This window comes from Arvicanthis niloticus, chromosome 14 (genome assembly GCF_011762505.2).
Source record: "Arvicanthis niloticus isolate mArvNil1 chromosome 14, mArvNil1.pat.X, whole genome shotgun sequence".
Taxonomy (NCBI): domain Eukaryota; kingdom Metazoa; phylum Chordata; class Mammalia; order Rodentia; family Muridae; genus Arvicanthis; species Arvicanthis niloticus.
Genome location: NC_047671.1, coordinates 55438554 through 55455647, shown reverse-complemented (window position 1 = coordinate 55455647; position 17094 = coordinate 55438554). Strand labels below are relative to the sequence as shown.

The 17094-nt window shown below is 45.6% G+C and overlaps 1 protein-coding gene across 2 annotated transcripts in view; it reads left to right on the top strand.

Moving 5' to 3' along the window:
• Positions 1–17094, top strand: part of Wdr33 (WD repeat domain 33) — a 98255-nt gene that overhangs the window by 79026 nt on the left and 2135 nt on the right. The window contains exons 12-22 of one of the 2 annotated variants that reach the window (XM_034517749.2): positions 1445–1539; positions 2081–2167; positions 2414–2553; positions 3381–3533; positions 3779–4849; positions 6924–7032; positions 8116–8204; positions 10397–10832; positions 14847–15010; positions 15105–15200; positions 16661–16876. In XM_034517749.2, the coding sequence (XP_034373640.1) occupies positions 1445–1539; positions 2081–2167; positions 2414–2553; positions 3381–3533; positions 3779–4849; positions 6924–7032; positions 8116–8204; positions 10397–10832; positions 14847–15010; positions 15105–15200; positions 16661–16876 (2656 nt within the window). The remainder of the gene's footprint in view (positions 1–1444; positions 1540–2080; positions 2168–2413; positions 2554–3380; positions 3534–3778; positions 4850–6923; positions 7033–8115; positions 8205–10396; positions 10833–14846; positions 15011–15104; positions 15201–16660; positions 16877–17094) is intronic. The other variant, XM_034517750.2, reaches the window with a different exon arrangement.

Here is a 17094-nt window from a genome sequence, read left to right as displayed (position 1 = left end):
TAATTAGAATCAAGTGGTTTTTCTTCCACCAAAGTGAATAAATAAAAGGAAATGGGAAATATTATGACATCAGTCATTATTGCTTCCTAATTGGGTTGACCATTGTGTCCCCCACCCTTTGGTTGTTGTGTGTTGTGTTGTGTTATAGCTGGCTTTGCAGGTTCAAAGAGAGCTGCTGGTCTCAGTAATTCAACCAGGTTTGATCCCTGCTGATCAGAGTTTCTCTGGGGTATATCTGTAGTCCCAGCGATCCAGGAGGCGCAGGCAGGAGGACTTCTATGAATTTGAGACCAAACCAACCAGAGCTACACAGGGAGACCTTGTTATACAATAACAACAACAAAACCAAATCACAAGAGTTTGTGTATTTGACTGGACTTTGTGTAGGGGATTCTAGGCCTGAGACACTCCTTATATCAGAGAGGGTGGTTGGTTACCCTCTCTGATTTATGGAGGTTATACTTTCCACAGCAGGGTTTCTAGGTTTGAGGTTTGTAGGGAGAATGGATACCGTACCCATGCTTGTCTTTCCATTTGTTGTGGGGAATATTGCATCTGTTGGCTACATTGTGGCAGACTGGGGGCAGGTCTCATGTTTGCATGTTGTTGCTGGGCTAGGCAGTGGTTGGGGTGATGCCTTCCATGTGTTCTTGAGCTCAATGTGAATCTCACGTTTAGGTTCCCACACTAGACTTGAGTTGCAGTCTTCACAACCATTGCTGTCCTTTTGGAGTGTCCATCCATAATGTAACCATCCCCAGGTCACAGCTCTGTAGCCTACCCCATGTCTGCCCATGATGTCACGCCCAGGGAGGCTTCGTCTATTCCTGACACTGGCTGTTGGCCCAGGCTGGGCAGCAGTATGGCCCAAAGCTTGCTGGCTGGTGTTCTCTCGTGTGGAGGACTTTGGGCATCTTACCTGAGCTTATTTATTCGCTCTTTACTTCCCATTCCTTCTTTTCCAGCCGTGTTACCATTCTCTTTGTGTTTCTGATGTGTTTGTTTTCTTCCTCTGAGTCTACTCATCTCCCCGCACCCCTGCCCTTTCTTTAAACAAGGGTCATGGAAGGAACCCAGGCTAGACTCCAACTGAAAGTGATTTTGAGCTCCTGCTCCTCTGCATGTGCCTCTAGAATGCCAGGATTACAAGCGAGTCCCATTATACACAGTCCAAGTCTGTTATTTCTTGAACTGATTCTTTGTCTTCACTGAGTTACAACTTCTAATCTGCCATTTTTTGTTGTGATTGATATAAGGGTATTATAATAGAGAGATGGAGTACTGAACATTAACTTGTTGCTTAAATTTTGTTTTACCTTTTGACTTAAAATGTTCTTTCCACAATTAAAATAGTTAAAAGAATATTGTAAAAACTTGATTCGAGCTGTTGTGCTCAGAGCAAACTTGAAACCATGGTCCCTTTCCCCCTTTACTTCTTCATCAGCAAATTCTGGACTCGAAACCGGCCAGGTGATAAAATGCGAGACCGATACAACCTGAACCTCTTGCCTGGCATGTCAGAAGACGGAGTAGAGTATGGTAAGACCTGCGGATTGCTCTCTTGAAGTCTCATGAGATTCTGTTATAAACATTAAGTATTAAGAGACTTGTACAAACTCTTTTGGGGCAAGGGATGTAACTAAGTGATCTAGTACTTCCAAGCATGCTTGATGCTCTGTTCTTAATCCTAACACCAAATAATTTAGGGCTTTTTCGCCTCAGAGATCTTTCTACTTCTGCCTCCGAAGTACTACTGTTAAAGATTTATACCAGCTCACCCAGCTGCTTTTCTCTTTCATTGGTTCGGGCTTGGTTGAAGCTGTTTGTTTGTTTGTTTATTATTTGTTTATGGCTGTTTTTGGAGGACAGGGTCTCACTGTGTATTCTTGGCTGTTGTAATTTGCTGTTGCTATATAGTTTACACTGGCCTTGGACTCATGGAGATCTTCCTGCCTGTGTCATCTGCACACTGTGGTTAAAGGCATGTGCCACTGCAGCCGTGATAGTGCTCATGTTGATAAAGCATGGCTTTGTAGGAGCCACTGTGAAACTCTGTTGACGATGGCTGTGTTATTTGTAGATGACCTGGAACCTAATAGCCTGGCAGTGATCCCAGGGATGGGAATACCAGAGCAGCTGAAGTTGGCCATGGAGCAGGAGCAGATGGGTAAGCACACTTACATTTATGCATTTACGTTTTATACGTTTTTGTAGACCTCTGTCTTATTTTCATGGTAAATTAACTTGTTAGTAAGTGGTGTTGGAATGCACACATGGTTTATGTTGAGAATTGTAAATAAAAATGGTTAAAGCTATGTAATGTTTACAAATTTTGTTTCTAACAATTGGTTCATTTATTAAGTGGTTACGTTTCTTTGTTTAAGGGACTAACTAGCTCTTTGTATGGTTTCAGGGAAAGATGAATCAAATGAAATTGAAATGACAATTCCAGGCTTGGATTGGGGAATGGAGGAAGTAATGCAAAAGGATCAGAAAAAAGTTCCTCAGAAGAAAGTCCCTTATGCAAAGCCCATTCCTGCTCAGTTCCAACAGGTCAGTCAGTAGCAGTGTCCACCTCATCCCTGTGCTGAGATTGTGCTTGGTTCCTTTAACTGGTGCTCAGAAACAGTTGTCTTGGAATAATCGCATCCAGCCCTTTTCAGTGCCTTCTCCCCATATTCTTCTTTTTAAACATACTTCCCACTGGTTGCTGCAAAGTTAAAGACTAGCGGGAATCAGCTCTCCCTATGTCTTCCTTAGTTGCCTCAGTTTAATTATTTATGTTGTCAGAGGGAAGAAAACAAGTCAATAGGCAGAGTATGTTGGCTGTCTTATGCATTGTCTATCTTCTGCTTCGTTACTACAAATACTCATTTGAATTCTTGATAGCTACAGTATCTGACAATATTCCAGTCAGCTTTCTGTCGATGTCACACATAGCCAAGTTAACGGTGACATTGGGGGGTAGGGGGGTCTCTTTGGCTCATGGCCGCAGAAGGTCAGTGGTTGCTTGGCTTTGTCTCTTTGGTTATAGCATGAGAGAGTGGAACAGGTCTCAGGACCCCTTCAAGGGCACAGCCCCAAGGTCTGGCTCACTCCTTCCCGGCCCTCCTCCCAAAATCTCCCTGAGTGTCACCATCTGAGGACCAAACCTTCACCATATGACCTTTTGTGGATAGCAAATTATAATGTATAGCTTTCCTAAGTTTAATAATTTTTAATTACTAATGCACCTACCCCACATTATTCTATGTCAAAGAATTGGCTTTAGAGGTGAAGACTGTTCAGCCTCGTAGATTGATGACATTAGAGAAGTTTTTTTCAACCTATCATAATTTTCATACTTCTATAAAATTTAATTTTCTCTCTTTCTCCCTAAGGCCTGGATGCAAAATAAAGTTCCAATTCCTGCTCCAAATGAGGTGCTGAATGACAGGAAAGAGGATATTAAGTTAGAAGAGAAGAAAAAAACACAAGCAGAAATTGAGCAAGAAATGGCCACATTGCAGTACACCAACCCTCAGCTTTTAGAGGTGTGTGGGCCAAGAAAGTTGACATAGCGTCTTCGATCGGTGACCTTTCTACCCTCTTTATTCTTGTTTGTAAATGATGCTTTCTTATTTTGCATGTGTGTGTGTGTTTGTGTGTGTGTGTGTGTTTGTGTGTGTGTGTGTGCACGCGTGTGCCCCCAATGTCAGAAGGTAATGCAGAAGTATTTTTTGATGGCTCTAGCTTATTTTATTTATTCTGTACATTGATTTTTTTTTTCCTTTTTCAGCAACTTAAAATTGAAAGGCTTGCACAGAAGCAGGCTGATCAGATCCAGCCCCCTCCCTCATCTGGTACCCCTCTCCTCGGACCTCAGCCCTTTTCTGGTCAAGGTCCAATATCTCAGATTCCTCAAGGTTTTCAGCAGCCTCATCCATCTCAGCAGATGCCCTTGGTGGCTCAAATGGGACCTCCAGGTCCGCAGGGCCAGTTCAGAGCCCCTGGACCTCAGGGACAAATGGGACCACAAGGCCCTCCAATGCATCAAGGAGGTGGGGGGCCACAAGGATTCATGGGACCACAAGGACCCCAGGGCCCTCCCCAGGGACTGCCACGGCCTCAGGACATGCATGGTCCACAAGGAATGCAGAGGCACCCTGGACCTCATGGCCCTTTGGGTCCCCAAGGGCCCCCTGGACCTCAAGGTAGTTCTGGTCCTCAAGGTCATATGGGTCCTCAGGGTCCACCAGGACCTCAGGGTCACATTGGCCCCCAAGGCCCACCTGCTCCTCAGGGCCACATGGGCCCACAGGGTCCTCCTGGTACTCAAGGAATGCAGGGGCCACCTGGTCCCAGAGGAATGCAAGGACCGCCTCATCCTCATGGGATACAGGGTGGGCCAGCGTCTCAAGGGATGCAGGGACCTCTGATGGGACTGAATCCAAGAGGAATGCAGGGGCCTCCAGGACCTCGGGAGAATCAGGGTCCTGCTCCTCAAGGGATGATGATTGGCCACCCACCTCAAGAGATGAGAGGACCACACCCTCCAAGTGGATTGCTGGGACATGGCCCTCAGGAAATGAGAGGTCCTCAGGAGATGCGGGGCATGCAGGGGCCTCCACCACAGGGGTCAATGTTGGGCCCTCCCCAGGAACTTCGAGGACCCTCAGGTTCACAAGGGCAGCAAGGGCCACCCCAGGGCTCTATGGGACCTCCACCCCAGGGTGGCATGCAAGGACCTCCTGGACCTCAGGGACAACAGAACTCGGCAAGAGGGCCACATCCATCTCAAGGGCCAATACCATTCCAGCAACAGAAAGCACCTCTGCTAGGTGATGGGCCCCGGGCCCCCTTCAATCAGGTATCATTTTTTTCCAGCTTGTGTGTATTAACACGCAGGGATGGGCTCTCTGCAGAGTCCATACAGCTGGGTCTAACTGCTCCTTACATAGTAGTAGAGGCTTACAACAGTGGCAGCCTGGCTGGAAGAACACGGTGAGACCGAAATGGAGAGCTAATCATACCACCAGTGAATAGAATTTCATGTGTCTTCACTTCTCATGTTATTACTCTTACTCATGTTATTACAGAGATTCTTCCAGAAAAATCAGCTTTCAGTGGCATGCAGTTCTCTGTGCCAGAGCTCCCTAAGACCATGCCACTCTGGAAGGGGAGGGGCATGCTAGATTGTGAACAGTTCCACAACTGTCATAGTCTCTTTGTTCCATGGGTCTGCAAGTAAGCAGCTGGCCATTAATATTTCTGTCCACTTCACAATCCTATTTACTTATTTATTTTATGTACATGTGTGTGTATGTGCCCAGAGCAAGTGTATGGGGGTCAGAGGACTGTTTGTAGAAATTGATTCTCTCCTACCAATTGGACCTCAGGACTCTAATTCAGGTCGTTAGGCATAGCAGCAGGTGGCTCTCAGTTACACCACTAGTTGTTTTAATTACATTTATTTACATCTGTTTACATACACACCACTTTTAAAGATGGCATGAGGGTGTTAAGGGTTTTGGTGGATACATTACAGTAAAACTCATTGCAGACCAGAGTACTCAAAATTAATGGCCTTGTGCATGAGCTTCTGCTCAAGCTGTTCTCGACTGTCACATCATTATGTGCAGAAACATGGGGATTTAGTGCATTTGACAAAATGCTTTGCTAGCATATGTGACATCTTGGGTTCAGTCTCTGGTACTGCATCAAACTGGATATGGTAGTGCATGTTGGCTTGAGACAGAAGGATCTAGAATTTAAGGTCATCCTTGACCACATGTCAGAAAACCATACCCTATATATGTATGTATGTATGTATGTATGTATGTAATACATGTACCCTATACATGTATGTATGTATGTATGTATGTGTGTATGTTGTGAGACAGGATCCTACTGTGTAGCTCTAGTTGGTCTGGAACTCACTGTGTAGGCTAGGCTGGTTTCAAACTCGAAGAGATCCCCCTGCCTCTTCCTCCCAAATGCTGGGATGACAGGTGTGCAACCATGCCCAGTCCCCAGTATTCATAGGAAGGAGTTATTTGGTGGGTATTTCTCTGGTCTACTTTACAGAATTTAGAATGAGTTGGATAAAATTTAGTGCTATCATCTAAATATCCCTAAAACTTCATGTATTATATACCTGATTAATTCAGTGTGTACTTGTATTCTGCTTACTCCAGTTATTAACAGTTTTTGGTTTTATGAAATAATTTTTGTCTTGGAGGATTGTGAAAAAATAAGCTTTTACTATTATATGATAAATGAAACTCTAGACATGTTAGAGAAGGGGACAGGCCCGAATGTCTGAGAAAATTCATTAAGTTTTTATTTTACCATAAATGAAAATAGTTTATGCATGAAAAGCATCATGGTTTCCAAATTTCTAATTGACTTGAATTAGTAGACTGAGTCTAAAAGACTTGATAATGTATCCCAGAATTTTCTTGATGGAAAATTTGCTTCTGTTCCTTACATCTAAAATCTGACTTTTCTCTTTGATCAAGTGATTTCTATTAAGCAGGTTGTTTTCACTGGTTTACTTCGGTGTGACCGTCAGAGGGGAACTTTGGGTATTGATCCTTGTCTTCCACCTTGTTGGAGTCAAATGACAAGCAAGCTGGCCTTTGAGCTTTGAGTTTCTAGGGAGTCTCCAGTCTCCACCTCGCATCTCTCCATAAGCACACTGGGATCACAGACTCGTGCTGTTTCATCTGATGTTACTTATGTACTGGGGAACTCAAACTCCATCTGGTTTTCACACTAGCATTCTAGCTACAAAGCTTTCACCCCAGCCCACATAAGGGAATTTTGTTTTAGTGTTACTAGCCAAATAGGTAATCCTAGCAGCTCTGGGCAGCCTTTCATGTGTTACAGTTGTATGTAGCATCTGTCTGTGGTCTCACCCATCTTTACATGTATCTTCTCAGGAAGGACAGAGTACAGGTCCCCCACCCTTGATACCAGGCCTAGGGCAACAGGGAGCACAAGGCCGCATCCCTCCTCTGAACCCTGGACAAGGACCTGGCCCTCACAAAGGTAAATACACACTTGCTGAGGAAGGGTTTGTATTCTACCGCTGTCATGTGCATTTCACAGTAAATGCTTCTGTTGGTAACTGACACAGTGGTACTGGAACTGCTGGGAAAACTGCTTTGTCTTTTGCTGTCATAGGTAATGTTTCCTTAGGCAGTGATGCTAGCCAGAGGGAATGAGTTCCACACCACCAGAGACTGGTAGTGAAAGCCCTGAGCAAGCCTGGCATTTGTGTCTGCCTCAGGCCAGCACAGCCCACACTGGGATGGGAAATGATCCTGTGCCTGTGGGATGCAGGTCCATGCTTTTGACCTTCCGAAGAGCAGAATCGCCTCCTTGATAGGGTAGAGGACTCAGGATCTTAACAGTGTTCTTATAATTATTGGTATTACCATAATTATTATACCAACTAGTACCATTTTGGATTCTTTAACTGTATACATTGTTAGGCATCATTTGAAAAGAAGAAAATGGTGTACTGATATTATGGAAAGCAATGATGAGGACCATCAGAATTTAGTGAATATGGTTATTTGGAAGTTATGATTTAAGCATAGTTCTGGTTGAGCTGGCAGTGAGCCCTTGCTCCCAGGTGGGCCCAGTTGGAGTAAAGGATAAAGGCTCGAGGAGAGTTAGCCTGGAAGAACCAGAGGGACTGTGAGCAGGAGTGAGGTAGGAGTGGATGGGTCCCTAAGGAAAGACAATACACTAGCACACATTGTCAGGCAGCCCTAGGAGTTTAGACATTTAAAGCTCAGCTCTGAACTTATGTGAGATATTAGAGGCAGGAAAAGGCAGGGATTCAGAGAACCTTTATCTCCATCCCTGTTACATAGAAGTGTTAGATACACAGAAGGATATGCAAGAGAGAAAGACGGTAGAGCCTTTTCTTGGATGCTTGGGGTTTACCCTCGGGGAGGGGCTGTGTTACTCACGAGGTCCTTCCGTTAATGAATGAAGTGGCCGCTCCTCTGCCACACTGCGTGTATTTCCACGTGTTCCTGCTCGTCTTGCTCTCTCCCCCTCTCCCTTTCTCCTCCCTTCTGCCCACCCGTCCGGCTTCCTTTCCTCCCCTCTTTCTCCTAGGGACCAAAGGGAGAAGGGAGAGACATGCAAGTGGCCTACCATCCCCTCCTGGATTAGTTGCCACCACCACCACATCACCGTTTGTAGTGGTAGGTTTCTTTCCTTGGAAGAAAGTTGACAGGCTACTTGTAAAACGAGATGGTGAGATGAGTATTCGTAGGCTAACTGAGGCCAAGTGGACCATGTGTGGGTTCCTCCAGTTAGTTGTCACCAAGAGTTACACTAAGTTCGGGCACCTGAAGTTGGAGACGCACCTGTCTTAGTTAGCTAGGGTTTCTAGTCCTGTGATAAAACATCATGACAAAAAGCAACCTGGGGAGGAAAGGATTTCCTTTACCTTACAGCTTATAAACCCATCACATAGGGAGGTCGAGGCAGGAACCTAGAGGTGGAATTTGATGCAGAGATCATGGAGGAGTGCTGCCTACTGGTTTGCCCTCCATTGCTTGCTCAGCCTGCTTTCTCATACAGCCTAGGACCACCACCCTGGGGTGACACCACCTGCAGTGAACTGGGGCCTCCTGTATTAGTCATCAGTCAAGCCCACGGGCTTACTGACTCCACAGGCCAGTCGAGGGGGAACATTTTCTCCATCGTGATTCCTTCTTTCAAAATGACTGTAACTGCGCCAAGTTGACAGAGAACTAACCAGGACAGCTGTAAGAACACTGAGAGTTGAGGGCCTGCCTGTTAGGGAAGTGGATCCACGATACTTGCAAATTGCTGAAGAATGGACAGATGTGCTCAAGTCCAGAGAAGCTTTCAGACATCACAGTTTTATGCTGAGACTTCCAAGTTTTAACCCATGCTGAGAGGAGAAGAGAGGAGAGGAGAAGAAGGGAAGGGAGGGGAGGGGAGGGGAGGAGAGGAGAAAGGAGAGGAAAGGAGAGGAGAGGAGAAGAGAAGTAGTTGAAGTGTCTGGGGAGATGAGAAGTGAAAGGGTGGAAGTCTGGGGTGGAATCAGCAGCAAAAGGCATAAGCTGGCTGATCAGAGGGATGGATTTAATTTTCAAATGTACTTTTTAAAAGCAAGAGTGTCTGTTTGTATTTTATTTCATTTTTACCTATTATTTATGTGCAGGCTGAGGGTTGTTTGAGACTCTTGGTAATCTCCTGGCCTTGGCCCCCTGAGTGCTGAGATCACAGGCATGCACCACCATGCCTGCCTTGTGCCTCTCTTAAAAGTTGGTTTAAATGTTGACAGAGATTAGTTCTGTGTTTGCAGTGGCTGCAGTAGTTTGGCCAGTAGGTGCCAAAATAGTTCATTGGGGGGAAAAAAAAAAAACACACACACACACACACACACACACACACACACACACACACAGAAACTTTTTAAAAGTCTCGTGAAATTTCTGTCTGCAAAAAATTGCTAATATTAGCATATTTGAGGCACATCATTTCCAGAAAGTGAAAAAAAAAAAAAAAAAAAAAAAAGCCCCAAGGTTGAAGGCCAGCAAGGCTCTCTGGCCTCCAAGCAGTTTTTAGAGGGACCCATGGTTCTCTGAGCCTTATGGAAGATGCTGAGAAGATTCCTACAGTGTGGTGCGGCATGAAGCTAAACAGACCAGGGGCTAACAGAGTAGATGGTGGGTGGCAGCAGCGTAGACCTGAGGCCTGTGGTGGCTTTGTGACCCTTACACGAGAGAGAGAGAGAGAGAGAGAGAGAGAGAGAGAGAGAGAGAGAGAGAGAGAGAGAGAGAATATGAATATGAGAATATGAATGAGTAAAATTTATTTTTACTTTTGACAGAGAATCTCACTATATATCCTTGGCTTCCCTGAAAGTTACTCTGTAGGCTGGTCTCAAACTCTTAGAGAAATCCATCTTCCCTTGCCTCCCCAGTGCTAGGATTAAAGGCATGTATCACTACACCTGCCTGTGGTGGTGAGTTCTTGATAACACAGCCTCACAGTTTTAGCTTTGCAGCCTGCAGCCTGACTTCTCAGGTGTCCCTTGGGTATCAAACCAGTGGCCCTCATGAAGTCACAGCAGGAACAGGGGGCAGGGTGGGAAAGACCATTATCATTCAAGTGCTTTTCTACTCATGCCTAAGAAATGGACACTCCTTAGAGATTAGTGACTATTCCTAGGTCAAGTTACAAAGCTGTACCCCAAAACCTATGGTTTCCATATTATATGATGCCTTGGGGTGCTGAGAACCCAGGAGGGAAAGCTTTATAGAGCAAAGCACGTCCTGAAATTGTCAGATACTGTAGAGCAGGCCTGTCCAACAGGTCTCATGGAAGCCATGCTAACAGTCAGCTTTGTGTCTTGTAGGTGACTCTCGGGGCCCTCCCAACCACCACCTGGGTCCCATGTCAGAGAGGCGGCATGAGCAGAGCGCTGGACCTGAGCATGGTCCTGACAGGGGGCCTTTCCGGGGTGGCCAGGACTGCAGGGGTCCTCCTGACAGGCGTGGTGCTCACCCTGATTTCCCTGATGACTTCAGACCAGATGACTTTCATCCTGACAAGCGTTTTGGCCACCGGTTACGGGAATTTGAGGGACGAGGAGGACCCTTACCACAAGAAGAGAAGTGGAGGCGAGGGGGCCCTGGACCCCCCTTTCCACCTGATCACAGGGAATTCAATGAGGGGGATGGCCGGGGTGCAGCCCGAGGCCCTCCAGGGGCATGGGAAGGCCGTAGACCTGGAGATGAACGCTTCCCCCGGGATCCTGATGACCCACGATTTCGAGGGCGCAGGGAAGAAAGGTAGGAAAGTGTATTCCTTGGGTTCTCTGCATTTTCTCTGTCCTCACTACACAGATGTTTTCCCTTTTCTAGGGGAAAATACTGCATTGATTGAGCCCTACCTTCTGTGGGTTAGCATTTAGACTCGAAAGTTATGTAAGTTCTCTATTAGTTTTGCATTTGAGGCCTTTTTCTTTCAAGTTGTTTGTTTTGATATAGTCTTATGCTGTAGTCCAGACTATCCTCAAATTCCAAGTCCTTGTCTCTGCCTCCTGTGTGTGGTGTATGCACGTCTTGGATCTCATTTACGGTGTCCAGGGTCCCCTTACTTAGATGATAATATCTGAGCCTGTAAAATAGGCCTAAAGGGCTTAACAAAGTCAGATCAGAATAAGCATCATCTTCCTTTTAAACTTAGGTCAGGCTTGAATTCTCAGCCCTGGGGATGTAAAAAGATCAGAAGCAATGTGGTGGAAGAGAAGCAGGCGTTGGTGTAATTTAAGTGATATCGAACATTAGCAGGGATAGTGGTGATCGAGTGAGTGTGTAAGAATTGACATCTACACAGTGTTAGTTGATTTCTGGAATCTCTGCATTTATGCAAACCTCACATTTTGTGGTCTTCATTTATATTTTTGTCTACCCATGACAGATTCAGCCTAGACCCTGTTCGGGCACACCTTTGTGCTACTCGCTGGGCTTGCCTTCCCTCTCCCTGGAGCAACACTGTGCAGATAGCTAGGATTCACTCTGCTTAGAGCTTTTCCTCCTGGAGAGCTTTGTGGTTCTCATTTGTTTGTTTGCTTGGGTATTGTTTTGTTTTTCCAAGACAGGGTTTCTCTGTGTAGCCCTGGCTGTCCTGGAACTCGTTCTGTATAGTAGCCTGGCTTCAAACTCAGGGAACTACCTGCCTCTGCCTCTCGAATGTGGGGATTAAAGGCGTGCCTGGCAGCTCTGTGTGTTTTACCATACTTTAGGGCAGTCTTGCACTATGAATTATAGTCATCCCTGGTATATGAGGGTGCTAGTTTAAGAGGACCCTTAGACATACAAGTCCTTGAGCAGATAGATAGTTCCTTGTATAAAGTGGCGTAGCATTTGCATATAACATACACTTCCTACTATGTGCTTTTGAAACATCTCTATATGACTTACAGTACTTCATACAATATAAATTTATGTAAGTTTTTATTCTGAGTGTTCTATTTGTGCGTGTGCTGTGTGTATGTGTAGTGTATGTACATGTTTGTGTGAGTGCACCTGTGTGTGGAGGTCAGGGGTTAAATCAGATATCTTTGTCAATCATTTATGTCTGTTTTTTGAGACAGAGTCTCTTACTGAACTAGGCTGGCTGGCTAGTAACCTCCTGGGATCTTCTTGTGTCTGTGTCCCCAGATCTGAGGTTATAGACATATAGTGTTGTGCCCTGATGTTTGAATGTGTGTTGGAGAGCTGGACTCAGAGCCTCATGCTTATATGGCAGTGTCTTTACTGACTCCCAAGTGCTGGATTAAAAGTGCATGTCACCATGCCTGGCTGTACTGTATTGTTTAGGGAGTAGTGACAGTAATGAGCAAAGTCTGTATGAAACGTTCAGTACAGGATGGAGAGATGGTTCAGTAGGTAAAAGTACATTCCACGCAAGCTTTACAACCTGAGTTTGGATCCCAGGAACTCATGTAAGAAAACACCCAGATGTGGTAAGGCTCGTCAGTAATACCAGTACTCCTTTGGTTGGACAGGAGACAGAGACTGGAGAATCTCCTGAAATATGCAGGGGTGGGGGAGGGGAGAGGGAAGACAGAAATAAGAAGAGAAACCCTGTCTGAACAAGATGGCAAATTATTCCTTCACCTCCACATACACACTGTGGCATGCATATGCTTATATTCATATATCCACACACAAATATTAATTAAAAAAAAAACACTCTGGTACAGAGTTTTAAAAGGAGGGGGTAAGTTCTTGCTTTATAGACTATCTTGGCCTGAACTTATGGTTCTCTTCTTCCTTCCCCCACCCCACCCCCCACCCCCCAAGTTTCTGGGATAATAAGCATGTGGTATTAAACCTAGCTTCAGACAAATTTTTCTTTGTTTAATTTGTGTTACATTTCTTTATTCTGTGTATTTTTTTTTTTTTTTTGTATGTGGTTGTGTGCATGTGTGTACAGGTACCCTTGGGAGCAGGAAGAGGGTGCTATATCCCAGAACTGCAGTTGCAGGGAGGTGGGAGGTGTAAGCTGCCTGCTGTGGGGGCTGGCAACTGAATTCAGATCATCAGGAAAAACAGTACACACTTTACCACCTAGCCATCTCTTCAATCAATTTATTGATTCTTTCAATAAATCAGCCATCTCACTGATTTATTTCTTTGTGTGTGCATGCCATACGCTGTGGTGTAAAAGTAGAGGTTAGGGGACAGCTCATAATAGTCAATTCTCTCTAGCATGTGGGTCCTGGAAATGATATTTGGCTCTTCAGGCTTCGCAGCAAGCTATCCCTGACCACCCACTGTCCCCCCCCCCCCCGAAAAAAAAAAGATTTGTGCATTTTATGTGTGTTTGCCTGAATGTATGTATATCTTGTGCATGCCTAGTGTCCCTGGAGGACAGAAGAGGGTATTGGGTACCCTGAAACTAGAATTATAATGGTGTGAGCTGACATGAACTGGGGAACGAGCATGGGTCCTTAAAAGTCAGCAAGTCATCTTAGTCACTGAGCCATCCCTCCGGCCCTGTTGCTTTTTGAAGTCATGTCTCATGTATACTAGGCTGCTCTCAAACTTTGTTTGCCAAGGTATAACCTTGTACTTGGGTTTCTCTTCCTCCACCTCCCAAGTTGAGAAATTACTGATGTGTGCCATCATGCTTGGCTATATTCACTTATTGCTTATATCACTTGCAAGCACATTGCTTTCTTATTGTTTCCTTAGGACCTAGAGTGGTTGCCATTCAACTGGGGGTGAAGGGTGGGGTATTTGAGAGGCATCAGTTAACTAAAAGATACCTTACCCTGCACAGACTCTCATAACAGAAATTGGGCAGCTTGAAAGCTGGAATTTAGTTTCAACAGCTATGGGGGATAGAGCCGGTCAGAGCCCGTTGGGGTTGGTGATGGTGAGGCCCATTTCTCAGGTTCAGGTTTCTGTGTGTTTCTTCACATGGGGTCATGTATGTCTGTGTGGGTATGCATGTGGGTGTTGGGTGGGTGAGTGCTAGCACTTCATTCTGTTTCTCCTTCCTAATGTCATTATCCTGGCTCTACCTTCATGTCTTCATAACACCCTGTCTGCTTACCTCCTGTCTGTACCATATGTGTATATTAGAAACCTTATATTCCGTACCACATAGGTATTAGAACTTCAACATAGGAATTTAGGGGGACACAAGCATTTCATGCCAGTAGTAGGTATTTTTTAATAAAGGCAAAGAAGACTCTCTGTTTGTACCTAGGGTATTAGTCCAGTGGATGTTTTGAGAACAGGGTTCCTGTTGAAGCTGTCCTGGCTCATGCCTCTTGTGCAGTTTAGCTCAGACCCAGCTGTGCTGTGCTCACAGCAAAGATGCTTTAGTCATGTCAATTGAGCTGGAAGGAAAGCCGTGCAGACTTGCCCATGTTGACATCTTAGTGTTATATTGCTCTGAAGAGGCACCATGACCAAAGCAGTTCTTACAAAACATGTAACTGGGGACTTGTGTGAAGTTTTAGAGGGTTAGTCCATGATCATCATGGAAACAGGCTGGGAGGAAAAGGGGGGCGGGTGACAGAAAATGAGGTGGCCCTGGGTTCCTGTAAACTTAACTCACAGTCTGCCCTGTTGCTGCCTTCCTGTATGCTTTGGCACTGTGAAGTGGGTACTTGCAGGAGGATCTCTGAGTTCCAGGACAGCCAGGGCTACACAGAAAAAAACAGATTTATATCATGTTCTTTTTCTCCCCACTTACATTGTACATTCAAGTTTCCTATTAAGTTCTCTTCGTACTTAAAGAATAATGTTTTCCAGAAGGTGGACATATTCTGGTTTTGTTTTCAGCTTTCGACGAGGGGCTCCCCCAAGACACGAAGGCCGTGCTCCTCCAAGAGGAAGGGACAACTTTCCTGGTCCTGATGACTTTGGTCCAGAAGAAGTTTTTGATGCTTCTGATGACACAGCCCGAGGACGAGATCTCAGAGGTCGAGGCCGTGGCACCCCTCGAGGTGAGTAGTATTGAGAACAGCTGGTTTAAGAGGCAAGTAGCCTCGAGCACAGCTGGGCGGCCTGTGAGCACAATTTGTTTGCTCCTCTGTGTAGGGGGATCCAGGAAGTGCTTACTCCCCACTCCTGATGAGTTTCCTCGCTTTGAAGGAGGACGGAAGCCAGACTCCTGGGATGGAAACCGAGAGCCCGGTAAGGAAGGAGACATGCTTATGGTTTGGTAGTTGACAGAGTACGGGCCCATCTCCAGGTTTTGTCTTTTCTAGTTTGACTCCATGGAGGCTGGTTGGCTTCCTATCTGTCTACTTCAGTGTTTTTATCTTAATAGATTGAATGTAGAAACAGGAGGGAGCATCCAGGTCTGCTTTTTAGTGGCTTTCAGGCTATCCTCGAACTCAGAGATCTGTCTGCCTCTGCCTCCTAAGTGCTGAGATTAAAAGCATGTGCCACCACTTCTGATTGTTTGTTTGGTTTGTTTTTACAATAAGAGAGTAAAGGGATTTGTGTTAAGTATAAAACAGTACCATTCTTGGATTAGGGAGATGTCTCAATGATATACTTGCCACGTAAGTATGAAGAGTAGAGTCTGAATCCTTAGCCATTAGTGGTACTGGCACCTGTAATTCTACACTGAAGAGGGAGAGACAGGAGAATTCCTAGAACTTACTGACCAGCCCGTTGAGTCAAATGTCTGCTTTCAGTTCAGCATGAGGCCCTGTCTTGTCAAAGTTGTGAAGCCAGATGTGGTGGCACATACCTTTAACCTAGCACTTGGGAGGCAGAGGCAGGCAAATCTCTGCCAGGGCTACATAGTGATCCTGGCTTGGGGAGTGGGGGACTCAAAAATTAGAGAGCTGAGGAAGACACTTTATGGCTTCCAGACATATCATCATGTACACAAATAATACCACTCCTGTCTGTAATTTTTTGTCATCTATTTGGAAAATAAGGATAAAAGAATTAAAATTTTCTTCATCTTAATTGATGACATCATAAACATTAGTAGATGTATTTTTTTGTTCCATGAGCTATGCATACATACATGCATGCATGTATGCATGTATATATGTATGCCTGCATGCTTGTGTGCATGTATATATATGTATGCATGTATATATGTTCATATGTGTGGGTATACAGATATGTAAGTAGGTATGCATGTGTATGGAAATCAGAAACTGACTTTCTTTGTTGGCCGTCCCCCTTATATATTGAGGCGGGGTTTCTCATTTGAGTCAGGAGCATGCTGATTTGACAAGTGTAGCTAGCCAGCTTGTCCCTGGGATCTCATGCACACCCAGCTTTTATGTGGGTGCTGGGTATCTGAACTCTGTCCTTATAGTTGCACAGCAAGCGCTTTCCCATTGAGCAAACCCTCTACCCCTTTGCTCAATACTTGTAAAGACTGTAAGAATAACCCCAGTCTAAGACAATGGAGAACACCTGCGTCACCTGCCTCCTCTTATCCTGGGAGGAGTTCCCTTCTCTCACATCCAAGGTGTGACTCACACCTGATCTAGTAAGTCGAGGTTCCTGCTCTCAGTTCTCAGGTTTGCTCTGAGCAGTGTCTTCCAGCTGCTTTGGGCTACACTGTTTCACTGAGGTGATACTGTCAGATCCTTAAAAGCATGGGACCTTTGTTCTCATTTCAGGACCAGGTCATGAACACTTTCGTGATGCTCCCCGTCCTGATCATCCCCCTCACGATGGCCACTCACCAGCTAGCAGAGAGCGTTCCTCTTCTCTCCAAGGCATGGACATGGCCTCCCTACCACCCCGGAAGCGCCCCTGGCATGATGGCTCGGGCACTTCTGAACACAGAGAGATGGAGGCCCAAGGAGGCCCCTCGGAGGACCGAGGAAGCAAAGGTAAAAGGACAGCAGTCCCAGTCCCAGAACTGCCGGGGGGTCAGGGACGTCAGCCACATGTGCCCTGAGTCCCCAAGGCTGCCTCCACTCTGTCCCTGAGCTTGGTCTGGGCAGAGACTCAGGCTTTTAAACTCAGTGGGAGTGTAGTTTGTTTGGGTTCTTAGGACAGCTGGATGGGCTGCAGACTTGACTCATCAGGAATCCCCTGTTCAGGGTTT